The sequence below is a fragment of the Myotis lucifugus genome, unplaced genomic scaffold (assembly GCF_000147115.1).
Source record: "Myotis lucifugus unplaced genomic scaffold, Myoluc2.0 scaffold_205, whole genome shotgun sequence".
NCBI classification, from domain to species: Eukaryota; Metazoa; Chordata; class Mammalia; order Chiroptera; family Vespertilionidae; genus Myotis; species Myotis lucifugus.
Genome location: NW_005871253.1, coordinates 458,408 through 471,111, shown reverse-complemented (window position 1 = coordinate 471,111; position 12,704 = coordinate 458,408). Strand labels below are relative to the sequence as shown.

At 44.3% G+C, this 12,704-nt stretch overlaps 1 protein-coding gene across 5 annotated transcripts in view; it reads right to left on the bottom strand.

The window, feature by feature from the left end:
- Positions 1-12,704, bottom strand: part of SLC24A3 (solute carrier family 24 member 3) — a 460,854-nt gene that overhangs the window by 123,156 nt on the left and 324,994 nt on the right. For all 5 annotated transcript variants that reach the window (XM_006097516.3, XM_023761284.1, XM_023761285.1 and 2 more), the window contains 3 exons: positions 7,187-7,261; positions 4,024-4,108; positions 3,148-3,251 (listed from right to left, as the gene is read on the bottom strand). In XM_006097516.3, the coding sequence (XP_006097578.3) occupies positions 3,148-3,251; positions 4,024-4,108; positions 7,187-7,261 (264 nt within the window). The remainder of the gene's footprint in view (positions 1-3,147; positions 3,252-4,023; positions 4,109-7,186; positions 7,262-12,704) is intronic.

Here is a 12,704-nt window from a genome sequence, read left to right as displayed (position 1 = left end):
GATGGGTAACAGACTTGGTCACGAGCAGCCCTTCATGCAGGAATACATTAGAGAGAGCCCCATGGGCACGCGCTGGTAATTCTCACAGCCAAATGAAAGTGCGGAGCAACATAAATAACAATGCTAAGTGAGCCCCGTGATTGAATTTATTAATCAGTTCAATTGCCAATAACCGTCCTTTGCTGGAACACGCTGCTTCATAGGCTCCACCAGCTGGGAGGGCGGCTCAGGATGCCAGGCACGTTCATTTCGAACTGATTTTTCTTTTCCTCCCACTGATCAGTCAGCACGGAGGCAAGACCAGTCAGTCCCCTGAGATGGTTCTTCTAATCAGCCTCTCCTCATTTGGAATTTCACATAGAGACCCTCTCCCTGCCCTTCCCTGCCCTTGCCACCGGACACCTGGCTGCTGTTCCACAAGTTAGTTGTTAAGTTCCTCCCACTGGTTGATTAAATTATTGTAGTGACCCAGTGTGGGATTTGTTTTAAAAATATATATATATCTTTATTGATTTCAGAGAGGAAGGGAGAGGGAGAGAGAGATAGAAACATTAATGATGAGAGATAATCATTGATAGGCTGCCTCCTGCACATCCCCTATGAGGGATGGAGCCTACAACCCAGGTATGTGCCCTTGACCAGAATCGAACCCACAACTCTTCAGTCCGCAGCCCGATACTCTATCCACTGAGCCAAACAGGCTAGGGCTCCAGCATGGAATTTTGAGGCAAGAGACCCAGGGATTGCTGTTCTTCTGAGAGCTGATAATGGTGTCTAACTTTTGTTGAGTATCTACTGTGTAGGGCTGGTGTTGTTTGCTGAACATGTTATGTTTCATCCCTAAGGCGATGCTAGGAGGTAAGTGCACTTTTATCTATTCTATAGATGAGAAAACTTGAGGCTTAAAGAGGTGAAACAACTTCTCCAAGGCTCCACAGCCAGCAAGAATCGGGATTCAAACCCAGGGCAATCGGATTCCCAAAACATCATTTTGCTCCTCCTGCAAAGACTTTGAGGATTTTACAAAGTCCTGAAGAAGAGAACTGTGTGGCTTTGGAACTCTCCACTTAGGCACAGGACACAGAAAGACAGGAGGAATGGCGGGCACCCAGAATCATCATTTGGGCTCATTCTAATATCATCGAGGTTGCTCCTTCTCTCCACAATGGTTGCAGGGCTGTGAGATGAGCTTGGCAAAGAGCTTCCGGAAGGTAAAGTGACTGATACCAGAACTTGCTAACATTCAGGAAGCAATTGGTCTTTTAAGTAGTTGTTCTAACAAGACAAGTGATTTCCTGCATTGCTAATAAATTATGAAACACAAATGCATTCAAGCCACCTCATATGTAATTAGTTGCATGGCATTTACTAGCTATGTCCCCGTCACTTGTTTCATTTGCTTGCTTTATTTCTTCCTGTTTGGGCTTGCCTTCCCATCACGTTTCAGGTACAAATGACTAATGAACTAATGACAACACTAAGAACCGCCAGGCTAATAATCATACCGCTAATGGTGGCAATGCTAATTAAGAGAGTGCTAATAGCAACAGACTTCTGCAGGATGTGACTGTTCATCTCCAACTCAGATGAGAGCCAGTGAAGTACAAATGGAAGTGAAGGCAAAGACAGAGACTGTTTTTGGGTACTGACTACATTTATAGGAGATCGACAAAACACTATATTGTGGGTCCACAAAATCTAAGACAAAGAGAGAACTGACCAAAAGGATAAAGAAAGAAAATGTTCAGTCCAGTAAGCTGGGCAGAACTCAATAACCACATCTGGACACAGCTGTCCCCTCTCAGAGGTAACTGTTCACCTGTGGGCGCTGGAGCTGATTCCTGATGAGATCAAGGTGTCCTGCCTATCACCAGAAGTAATAAACTCACCAGGTTACCCAGACAAATAAATTGGTACGAAGATGATGGAGGTAAAAGCAAGCAGTGGGGAACAGCGGTGGTGTGCTGGAGTGCATCCTGCTTCAGACATTCTCTAGTCTGCATTCAAGAAACGGGCAGCATTGGGTGCCCCCGGCCGGCTGACTGAATGACCAAGGGGGCCACAGAAAGGCGTGGGAGAAAATTCCCAGGAGCTTTCTTTAGCCCTTCAAACCACCCAGCCACTTCTAGCAGGACCTTGGATCAGACCACCAGGTACCTCAATACTGCAAGTGGACACTCTTGATGGGCTTCTAGAAGTCACTTTTCTAGATAATACTCAGAGTCCTGGGTGTTTCTACCAGGAAACTAGGACATGAGTGCTGGCAGAATGGCTACAAGCCTGTTTGCCTCTGCAACGTCATGGATGCTGGAAAGCCTCACACTTTGGTGACTTTGGGGTGTCTTCCCAAGACTTTCCAAAATGCACACCAGAGTTCATAAAGGACAAAGACACCATGACACCCCCTGGCAGTGGCATAGTCTTCATAGATAAAATGCAGGCATGCAAAACCCCTGGTGACCCCAAAAGTCAGCTAAAGTGAACATGTAAATAAAATGCTTCCTGACTATACATGGGTCCTAAACTGTGATGGATGCAAGTTGTTTTTAGCAGAAAAACACACACCTGTCATTTCCTGTCTCCTTCTCTCTCTTTTTACTCTATTTACATTGAGGCAACACCATACCTAAAATTGTTTTAGGTTTTCCAATTCAGACCAATACTATCAAAATGAGCATGGCACCTTCAGATTCGTGGCTCATATCTTCAGACTGGTTAATTACTTACATGAACCTGGGAACTCTACACTGAGTGGCCAGATTATTATGACTGGCCAGATTATTATGACCACCCCATCAGTACAATGAAGTGAATTGGTTATGCAAATAATAATAAAAATAAAACTTTGAGAGTATTTGCTTAGGAAGTTTTCAATATTCAGTATTTTTGGAAGTGTCAATGAAGTACTGATGGGGTGGTCATAATAATCTGGCCACTCAGTGTATATTCATTCCATCAACATGGAGACCAAAGGATGGTGCCTGGCAATTTCCAGGTCTAGCTGAGCCAGCCTCCTGGGGTGTGAGATCCCACATCCTCACTGTCCAAGACCACTGGTCCTCGTGCTGGTTCTGCTTCTGCCAGACCGGCCGCTGCCTTACCTCCACGCCCTCCCTCCCAGACACCACCTTCTGCCATCACTCCTACCTGCCCAGCGAAGAGTCCGCAGACTCCGATGATGCACAGGATATTGAACACCGCCGAGCCCACGATGGTTCCAACTCCCACGTCGCCCTTGGTGATGAAGACGCCTGAAACACAGAGCCAGCATCAGCCTGGCTGTTGTGGGGGGTAATATTCCAAGGTGTTTGCGGAGGAACTTTCTTAAGTGTTAGGCTGATCACAGAGGGTATGCAGGAAGCAGTCGAGGATTGGAGGGAGCTCTCTAATCTGCACTGGGGACACTGTACCACAAGAGCATTGGCATTGGGGCTGGGACACTTCCATGCAAAAGTAAAAGCATTTCTTTAATCCTATATAATAAAAGCCTAATATGCTAAGTGTCTGGTTGTCCGGTCGTCTATTCAACCAATCAAAGCATAATATGCTAATGATATGCTAAGGCCGCTCAACCGCTCGCTATGACGTGCACTGACCACCAGGGGGCAGTCAACTGGTTGACCAGTCACTATGATGTGCACTGACCAACAGGAGGCAGACGCTCAGACCAGTAGGTTAGCTTGCTGCTGGGGTCTGGCTGATCGGGACTGAGCAAGACAGGCCGGACATGCCCTGGAGCCCTCCTGCGGTCCCTCCCGGCTGGGCAACCTCCCATATCCCTCCTTGGCCCTGATCGTGCACCGGTGGGGTCTCCCAGCCTGGCCTGCACCCTCTCACAATCTGGGACCCCTTGGGGGATGTTAGAGAGTTGGTTTCAGCCCGATCCCCCAGGCCAGGCAGAGGGACCCCACTGGTGCACGAATTCGTGCACTGGACCTCTAGTAAGATAATAATGAACAACAACCACCGAGCCCAGGTCCTTTAGAGAGGGCAGGGCGTAGACGTCCCCAGGTCATCACCTACCTATGACAGATGTGAACAGCTCTGGGGCTGAACTGCCTGCTGCCATGAATGTGGCGCCAGCCACATCTTCACTGAGGTGCAGGCGCTACAGAAAAGCAAGGACAAAGCACAGGTGAGTCCAATTACCCCTGGGAATGCTGTGACTCCCAGGTCTCAAGCTTGGTCCTTCCTCCTCCTCCTCCCAGAGCTCGGCCACTGCTGCCTGACTGCCCTGGCTGGGCCACAGCTCCTCTCATTGTCCCCCTTGGGGGACAGGATCAGGAGGAGGGTCCACTTGAGTTAAAGGCTCTTGACAAGATCTTGGGGTCCCCAGTCCCAATGCCCCAAGGGCCGTGCAGATAACAGGGAGGAGTGGAGGGGTCAGTGTGAGGCATGCTGGGTATTCACCTCCTTTCTAACATCAGACCACTCAGTTCCCTCTGAGTCCCAAAATGTTTCTATTTTTAAATTAAATCGATTGGGGTGACATTGGTTCATAATAACATCATATAAGTTTCAGGTGTCTATATTTATAATACAATATCTACTAGTATATACTCTACTACAGGGGTCCTCAAACTTTTTAAACAGGGGGCCAGTTCACTGTCCCTCAGACCGTTGGAGGGCCGGGTTATAGTTTAAAAAAAAACTATGAACAAATTCCTATGCACACTGCACATATCTTATTTTGAAGTAAAAAAACAAAACGAGAACAAATACAATATTTGTATTTGCATGTGGCCCGCGGGCCGTAGTTTGAGGACCCCTGATCTACTATATACTGTGTGCCTACCACCTGGAGTCTAGTTTCCTTCCATCCAAGTATCTTTATTTTTTGAGATGCCAAAAGTCCACATTTTTTTTTAAATGCAAAATGTCCTGATTTTTTTCACTACCATGCTGATCTAAGGCTAAATCAGGCTCATGGTAAATAGCTTATGAGCCTTAATTCTAAGAGGCTATGGAGGCTTTGGGGCGGGGAGGGTCATCCTCCTGAAACCCACTTTCCATCCACAATGCAACCTTGAAACCCTGGGGTAGGGCGAGTGAGGGGTGAGTAGAAAGTAACAAGGCATCAGCTCTGCCAAGATATTCTGTTCAATAAACTCTCTAGATCACCCTGTTGGTTAATCCAAAGGTGTTCTGCAAGAAGACAAGACAAATACACATTAGAGGCTGGTTAGCATGTTTAGCTTTTCTGTTTTCAATCATGACTCAAAAAGTGAGCTGCTGGCCATCAGTAAATTGCCAGTTCCTCCTGGTGTCCCAGATCATCTTGAATGATACTCTTCCCAGTGACATCAGCAGCTGCACTCCCTTGCTCAGCCATGGAGGGGCAGCATGGCCTTGGTGTAGGCTACTGGCTCCACCAACCAGCAAGTCTGCTGCAGGAGCCCTAATGGAGCATTTTCATCTAGAATCCTGGGGTTCCTCACTCTCAACTGAACAGCTAAACTTCACATGGGGTCCCGAGGAGACCTTAGATGGAGTGCTGATACCTCAAGTTGAAAGATATGGTTGTGAGGGCACCCTGTCATCCTGTCTCACCGGGAGCAGGCAGTCTGTGGGAAGGTCGCCTAAAGCAGAGCTCACACTCCTGGGGTGGTTTGCCAAGACTTGCCGCAAGCTGGGAGCCTTGCATTGCCGGGTCTTCTCCAGCTTGGGTTCCCCGATGGGGGATTATTCTGGAGTCCACACCTTGGATCATCTCCAGTTCCTCTCTCTCTCCTTCACCCACTCCATTGGCTTCTTTCTCCATACCTCTTTATGTCACCTCCTCTTTCATTCCTAATTCACTTCGGCCCTGGTAACATTTCACCGGATGTAGGGAGCAGCTATAGGGTCAAGCCTAATTGTGCTAGAAGGGCTCTGCCCTCCAAGCTGGAACTTGTATGTGGCTCTGCCACAGGTCAGTCTGAGGCTTGACCCTTTAGCTGCTCCCTACAAAGGTCTTACTATTTTTTTTTAAGTTGTGTGGGAAAAGAAAGAGTAGTTTGCTTTGCATGAAAAACAAACCACCAAATAGTGGTATTTAGAGATCGCAAATGACCCCACTTACAAGGGCTTCAGAGCTTCTTCATCTTTCCCATGAGGCGACCCTGTTCTAAGGTTACCTCACTTTGAACAAAGGCCTTCCTTCCACACCTGTCCACAGTCCACCTCATTTCTTCCTCATCCTCCTTCCATGGTATAAGGAACCCACTCCCAGGCCTTGATTCTTTTATTTTTGTAAGTACACAAAATTAACAGACTTCTAGGATATAGAAGGTACTGCTTAAGTTAGTGGTTCCTGAAGTGTGGTTTCAGACCAGTAACTTCAGCAGCACTTGGATACTTATTAGAAATAGAACTTCTGGTCCCTGTTGGCCCCCGAGACCTACTGAATCTGACACTTGGGAGGAAAGGGGAGGGACAATGAAGTTTGAGAATGACATAAAGAAACTTGAGCTCCAGATAGGAGAGGCATCTGGTAGAGATCCCTTCTGGAAAGGCATCTGAATTAAAAATAAAATAAAATGGAAAGCTTCCAGATAAAGGAACTACATTTCAAAACAGAGAAAAGGGTGAAGGAGGCAAGAGAATAAAAGGGTTCTAGATATGCTGAAAATTCAGATAAAAGGGATTTAACTTGGTATTCAGCCTGGTGTCACTGAGCAGATTTTGAGCAGAGTCCATGCCCTTGTCTCTGTGGCCAATTCTTTCATCTTCCTCCCTTTCAGGCCTCTGCTTGGAGCATTTCTATACATAGACACAGAAGAAGGGTGATGGATGTGTGTGGCTGGAGATTTCTCACTTGACAAGGACCCCACAAATCACCAAAGGAGGGTTACTGAAGCAGAAGGGAATGGTGGAGAGGAGGGAGTGAGTGACACGGAGAATGGAGGAGATTTTAAAAGAGGAAAAGAAAACTGGAAGCAGAACTCAGTAAGTGCCATGAATTATAGCCAAATGGACAGGGAAAGCTGGCCATGTGTGTGTTAAAGCCCGACTATAGATGGGTGTCCTGGAATTCTAAGCAGATTGATGGCGTTTTTATGCTAATGTTGCCCATCACTCTGAAGCATGCTGATATCCGGTGTTCCCACCCATCCCGGTTGCATTGAGTGCTCCCCAGGACCTCCGTGGAGCAGGCTGGAGCAGTACCAGTGCCCAGCTCAGAAATGCTGAGAATCAAGGCACGTACCTCACAAATCTTTTCCAAGGAGGGGACGAAGAAGTCGTCACACACAATGGCCAGTGCGTAGAACATGTACATGGCCTAGAAGAGAGGAGAGAAGAAAGGATTAAATCAGTTAGGGCAAAGCCATGGGCTGAGGGTCTGGCCACCCCCTGTCATCATGAATTCAACATCCTACTCAGGGTAAGAACAAAGTCTTTGCAATGCCCGTGAGGTCCCATGTGATCTCACCTTTCCTCTCTGACATTATTCCCTACCACTGTCCCCTTGTCCACCTCATTGTTCCCCAAACATGCCATGGATGCCTGTCCCATAGCCTTTGCACTTTCTGTTCCCTCTGCTGGGAATACACTCTCCCAGATCACCTTGGCTCACTTCATCATGTCCTTCAAGTCTCTGGATCAATGTCAACCTATGCAAGAGGCCTTGGATTCTTTTCCCTCCCTTTCTCTCTATCCTCCTACCCTGCTTTGTTTTTCTTGACATATTATCTGTGAAATTAATTTGTATGCTGTCTTCCCCACTAGAAGTCCATGTGAAGTATGAACTATATCTATCTCATTTATCCCCAGCACTCACCACAGCATAGGGCCTGGTGCATGGTAGGTGCTCCATAAAAATATGAGCAATAAAAGAATAAATAAATGAATACTTCCAAATGAACTAGTGCACTCTCCTGTTCCCTGCAGGACAGCCTCTGTAATCTTGTTTCCACATCATTGGTCAGCTATGACCAGGCCATAAATTGCCTCTCTTATCCAACTCCATATTTCCTTTCTAAATAATGAAGTCTTATTCGGATCCCATTGTTGGTTGACCACCCAGTGTGTGTCCTCCAATCCTTTTAATGGTACTACAGTTTCATTCAAATATCTACCATATTCCATGTGGAAGGTAACCCCACCTTTTCCTCCAGGAGTAGATAGTAATTGGCCAATCAGTGTGTAGTAGTCCCCAGTAGCTCCAGAGTCAGTGTGCTATTCAGAGGTGAGCACATGACCTAGGCTGGTCCAATCAGATGGCAGGAAAAGCCTTATAGTTCTTGACAGAGGGAGCTGTTTTTCACCCTCAAGTTCTGGTTATGGAAAAAGAGGCTAGGAGTCCTGATGGCCATTGGCAGCCATATTGAGGGAAATCTGATTTGAGATGAAGTTGACCCTCAGTCAACTTAATGACATCACTGAGCCAGGATCATGTGGTGCTAGAGCCCACTCTGCCTCCAGATTTCATAACATAACATATTGGTAAACAGACCAGTTTGACTTGGAGTTTCCCTGTTAATTGCAGCCCAAAGCATCTAATGGATGTGGTTGCTCATTCTTCAAGTTCCAGCGTCCTCTCATTTTTTCACCATCCAGCATCTTTGCCTTTTGAGAACTGCTCCATGGGAAGGGCCTTTAGTCACACCCTGCCCATCTTCCTCACCACAGGGCACAGGTACATGACCCAAAGTAGCCACTAGGACACCCACTTCCCTTTATACAGTGGTGGATGAGCAAAAGTTCTACAAGGGATTAACAGAGAAGCTGGGAGAGAGGGTTTCTCTCCTTATGACATATAAACACCACCTTAGTCTGGAGCTGTTGGAGGCAGCTGCCATGGAGAAAGAGCTTGGCTCATAATGCAGCTCACACCCACACACACACACACACACACACACACACACACGTGCTCAGTAACATCAAGTGAACTCTGGACCCAGCTCAGTCTGAAATCAAAGTGAACTTGCAATTTCATTAGCTGGTCATACACTTTTTACACCTAAGCTGATTTAAGTTTCTACCACTTACAACTCTCCTTCATGAAGCCTTACGTAGCAACCTAAGTGTGAAATGGTTTTTCTGGCTGTTGACTCTTGGCTGTCAACTAATTTAGACACCCCTCCTCCCTTTATGAGCTTGCTTTCTTTGCATTGTGTTTTGTCTCTACAACCAGACTGTAAGATTCTCAAGTACATCTTAACACCTGAGCCTGGAAATATCAGACAAGTGCACAAAACCAGGGGTATTTTGTTTCAAAATGCTGACTATAATAAATGATCAAAACCTAACAAAATATACTATAGGGGATGGGTTATATAAACTATAATTCATCAATCAATGACATACGGTGAAAAGAGATAATGTAAATCCATATTTAGTGACAAGGAAAGGTATTTATAATACATTGCCAAATGAAAAGTGTTATAAAATAATGTGTACAATCTTTTTTGTTAAATAATGTATAGGAATACATACATATATAAGTGTATAAGTATGCATATATAAGGGTTTGAAAGGCCATAAATCAAAATAGTTTCTCCCTTGGTTGGTGTGACTCCACCTGTATTTTATAATTCCTATCTATATTTTCTGATTTGTCTACCTTGAATTTGGATTTCCTGTGTCATTTTTGTAGGTGGTTGGAGATTGGAGAAGTAGCAACTCTGTTTTACATTTTACTATTCTCTGAGGAGGCTAAGAAGTCTGGCGTGCACAAAAGCCTTAAAAATAACTTTCTATTTATTGGTTTGTTCATAATCTGTATAAAATTATTTGCCTTTGGGGTATTTTTTAATATGTCAATTAAAAATTAATGTTGTATTTTATAGCTTTGTGGATGAGTCAGAGCACACATTCCCAAATTGCAATGGACTCAAATCCTCTTTTGTATAATGACTTGGCTGATCCAATGATATGCAGATATTATCATAAACTCTGAAAGGACAGACACATGCATTAACTAGAATATAGGATTGCACACCTTTGAATTAACCAAGACCTAAATAAGCCATCAACAGCTGACATACTCAACTCACTAAAACAGCCAATGCCATTTGGAAGTCCACAAACCATCTCTCAAAGACTGCATTCCAATATTTCGTATTGATCCTATTTCAAGGCAAGAAGCCCCATCTAACACATCACAATATCAATGCTTGAACTGGGATGAGAAAGGAATAGATCTACCAGTTTCTCTGTGCTTTCAAGACTGATGGCTGTTGAAAGCCACATTATGTAATCACCCATTGTTGGACACATAGGTTGCTTCCATATATTGGGTATTGTAAATAGAACTGCAATGAACATAGGGGTGCAAATATATTTTCTAATTAGTGTTTTGTGTTTCTTCAAATATGCTTCCAGAAGCGGAATTGCTAGTTTATAAGGCAGTTCCATTTTTAACTATTTTGAGGAACCTCCATACTATTTTCATAGCGGTTGCACCAATTTGCAATTCTACCAACAGTACACAAAGGTCCCTTTCCTCCACATCCTCGCCAGCAATTGTTGCTTGTTGATTTATTGATGATAGCCATTCTGACAGTTGTGCAGTGATCTCTCATTGTGGTTTTAATTTGCATTTCTCTGATGATTAGTGATGTTGAGCATCTTTTCACATGTCTATTGGCCATCTGTATGTTTTCTTTGGAGAAGTGTCTATTCAGGTCCTCTGCCTATTTTTTTAACCCTCTCCGGAGGATATGTTTATTGACTTTTAGAGAGAGGAAGGGCAAGAGAGAGAGAAACTTCGATCGGGAGAGAAACATTGATTGGTTACCGCTCAGATGCGCCTCAACCAGAGACTGAATCCACAACCTAGGTTTGTGCCCTGATTGGGAATTGAACCTGTGACCTTTGGTGTACAGGATGACGCTCCAACCAACTGAGCCACACTGGCCAGGGCCTCTGCCCATTTTTAAATAATTGAATTGTTTGTTTTTTGGTGCTGAGTTGTATCAGTTGACTATATTCCCTATGCTGGTCTTTACATCCCGTGACTATTTTGTAACTACCAATTTGCACTTCTTAATCCCTTCACCTTTTCCATTCAGCCCCCCAACTCCCCTCCCCTCTGGCAATCATCAATTTGTTCCCTATATCTGAGTCTCTTTCTGTTTTGTTTATTCATTTATTTTGTTCTTTAGATTCTGCATATAAGTGAAACCATATGATATTTGCCTTAATCTGTCTGGCTTACTTCATATAACATAATACCCTCTAGGTTCATCCATGCTGTTGTAAAGGGTAAGGTTCTATTCTTTTGTATGACTGAGCAGTATTTCATTATGTATCTGTACCACTGCTTTTTTATTCACTCATAATAACTATGTATGGTGCCAGGTGGGTACCTTAAATATCAGGGGGAACATTTTGTAAAGTATCTGATTGTCTAACCACTGTGCTGTACACCTGAAACTAATATAAAATATTGAATGTCATCCATAATTGAAAAATAAAATTAAAAAGAAAGAAGGCCACATGACTTCTTATGCACAAGGCAATGTGAGGTGGGGATTCCCACTCTCAATCAGACACCTTGTGGCAACTTCCTCTGGACATCTGGGGGGGCCCGCCAGGTAATGGGGTTCCTATCCACCCCCTAGCATCTAAGGGCAGGTCTGCCATGTTATTTACAAGAAACTCAGCTCTAACTCTGCCATGCTACCCACTGGAAATCAGGTTCCCACTGGAAAACAAACAAAACTGAACAAGATGTTGGTGAGGGTGGGGACCGTGCATATGGAAGGGGAACAGGAGAAATAAGCAAACGCTATATTTTCTGCTCAGTTTTGCTGTGAACCTAAAACTGCTCCTATAGAGTCTACCACTACCAATAAAACAAAAACAAAACAAATGTACAAATCAAGTTTTAAGATGTGGAGGAAAAAAATATGCAGAAAACTTACTGGTATTGATGGTACTATCAAAGAGCTAACCCAGGTATTTTAGAAAGTGAAGCATTTTTATATTAATTTGGCTATTCCTATAATTCCAAAGGATATATTATCATTGATGTTAATAATAATAATAATAATAGTAATAATAATTATATGTGCCACTATTTATTGGCTCAGGAATTCAGGTATGCTCTAGGTCAGTGGTCAGCAAACTCATTAGTCAACAGAGCCAAATATCAACAGTACAACGATTGAAATTTCTTTTGAGAGCCAAATTTTTTAAACTTAAACTATATAGGTAGGTACATTGTTACTAACTTAATTAGGGTACTCCTAAGGCTTAGGAAGAGCCACACTCAAGGGGCCAAAGAGCCGCATGTGGCTGGAGAGCCGCAGTTTGCCGACCACTGCCTAGGTACTTTGCAAATACTATTTCATACAATTCTCTCAATTCTTGTGGGAGGCAGGGATTACTGGCTCTATTTCTCAGACAACTCAAGGAGTGTATAGTATCTTGGCCAAGGACTTACGGCTAGCAAATGGCAGGGCTTGGATTTGAACTCATGACTCTCTCTGAGCCTTCAAGGAGCCTGGCTGCCTTCCCATACAGAGGTCACTTCTGATTCACCAGTCAATTGCCACTTTCTATTTTAAGATTGCCTATTAGTAAGTTGTCTTACCCAACCACACTGAGGGAGGGACAACTTCAGAACCCCAGCCACCCACTTTTAGGGGTTGCCGGTCAGAACCATTGATGTTTTTTATTTTTATTATTAAAAGTTGTTTTGATTGCCTGCTCACATACAAACATGCCATCGATGTAAATGTATAACTGCTCAGTATGAACCGGTGTGAACCCTAGAT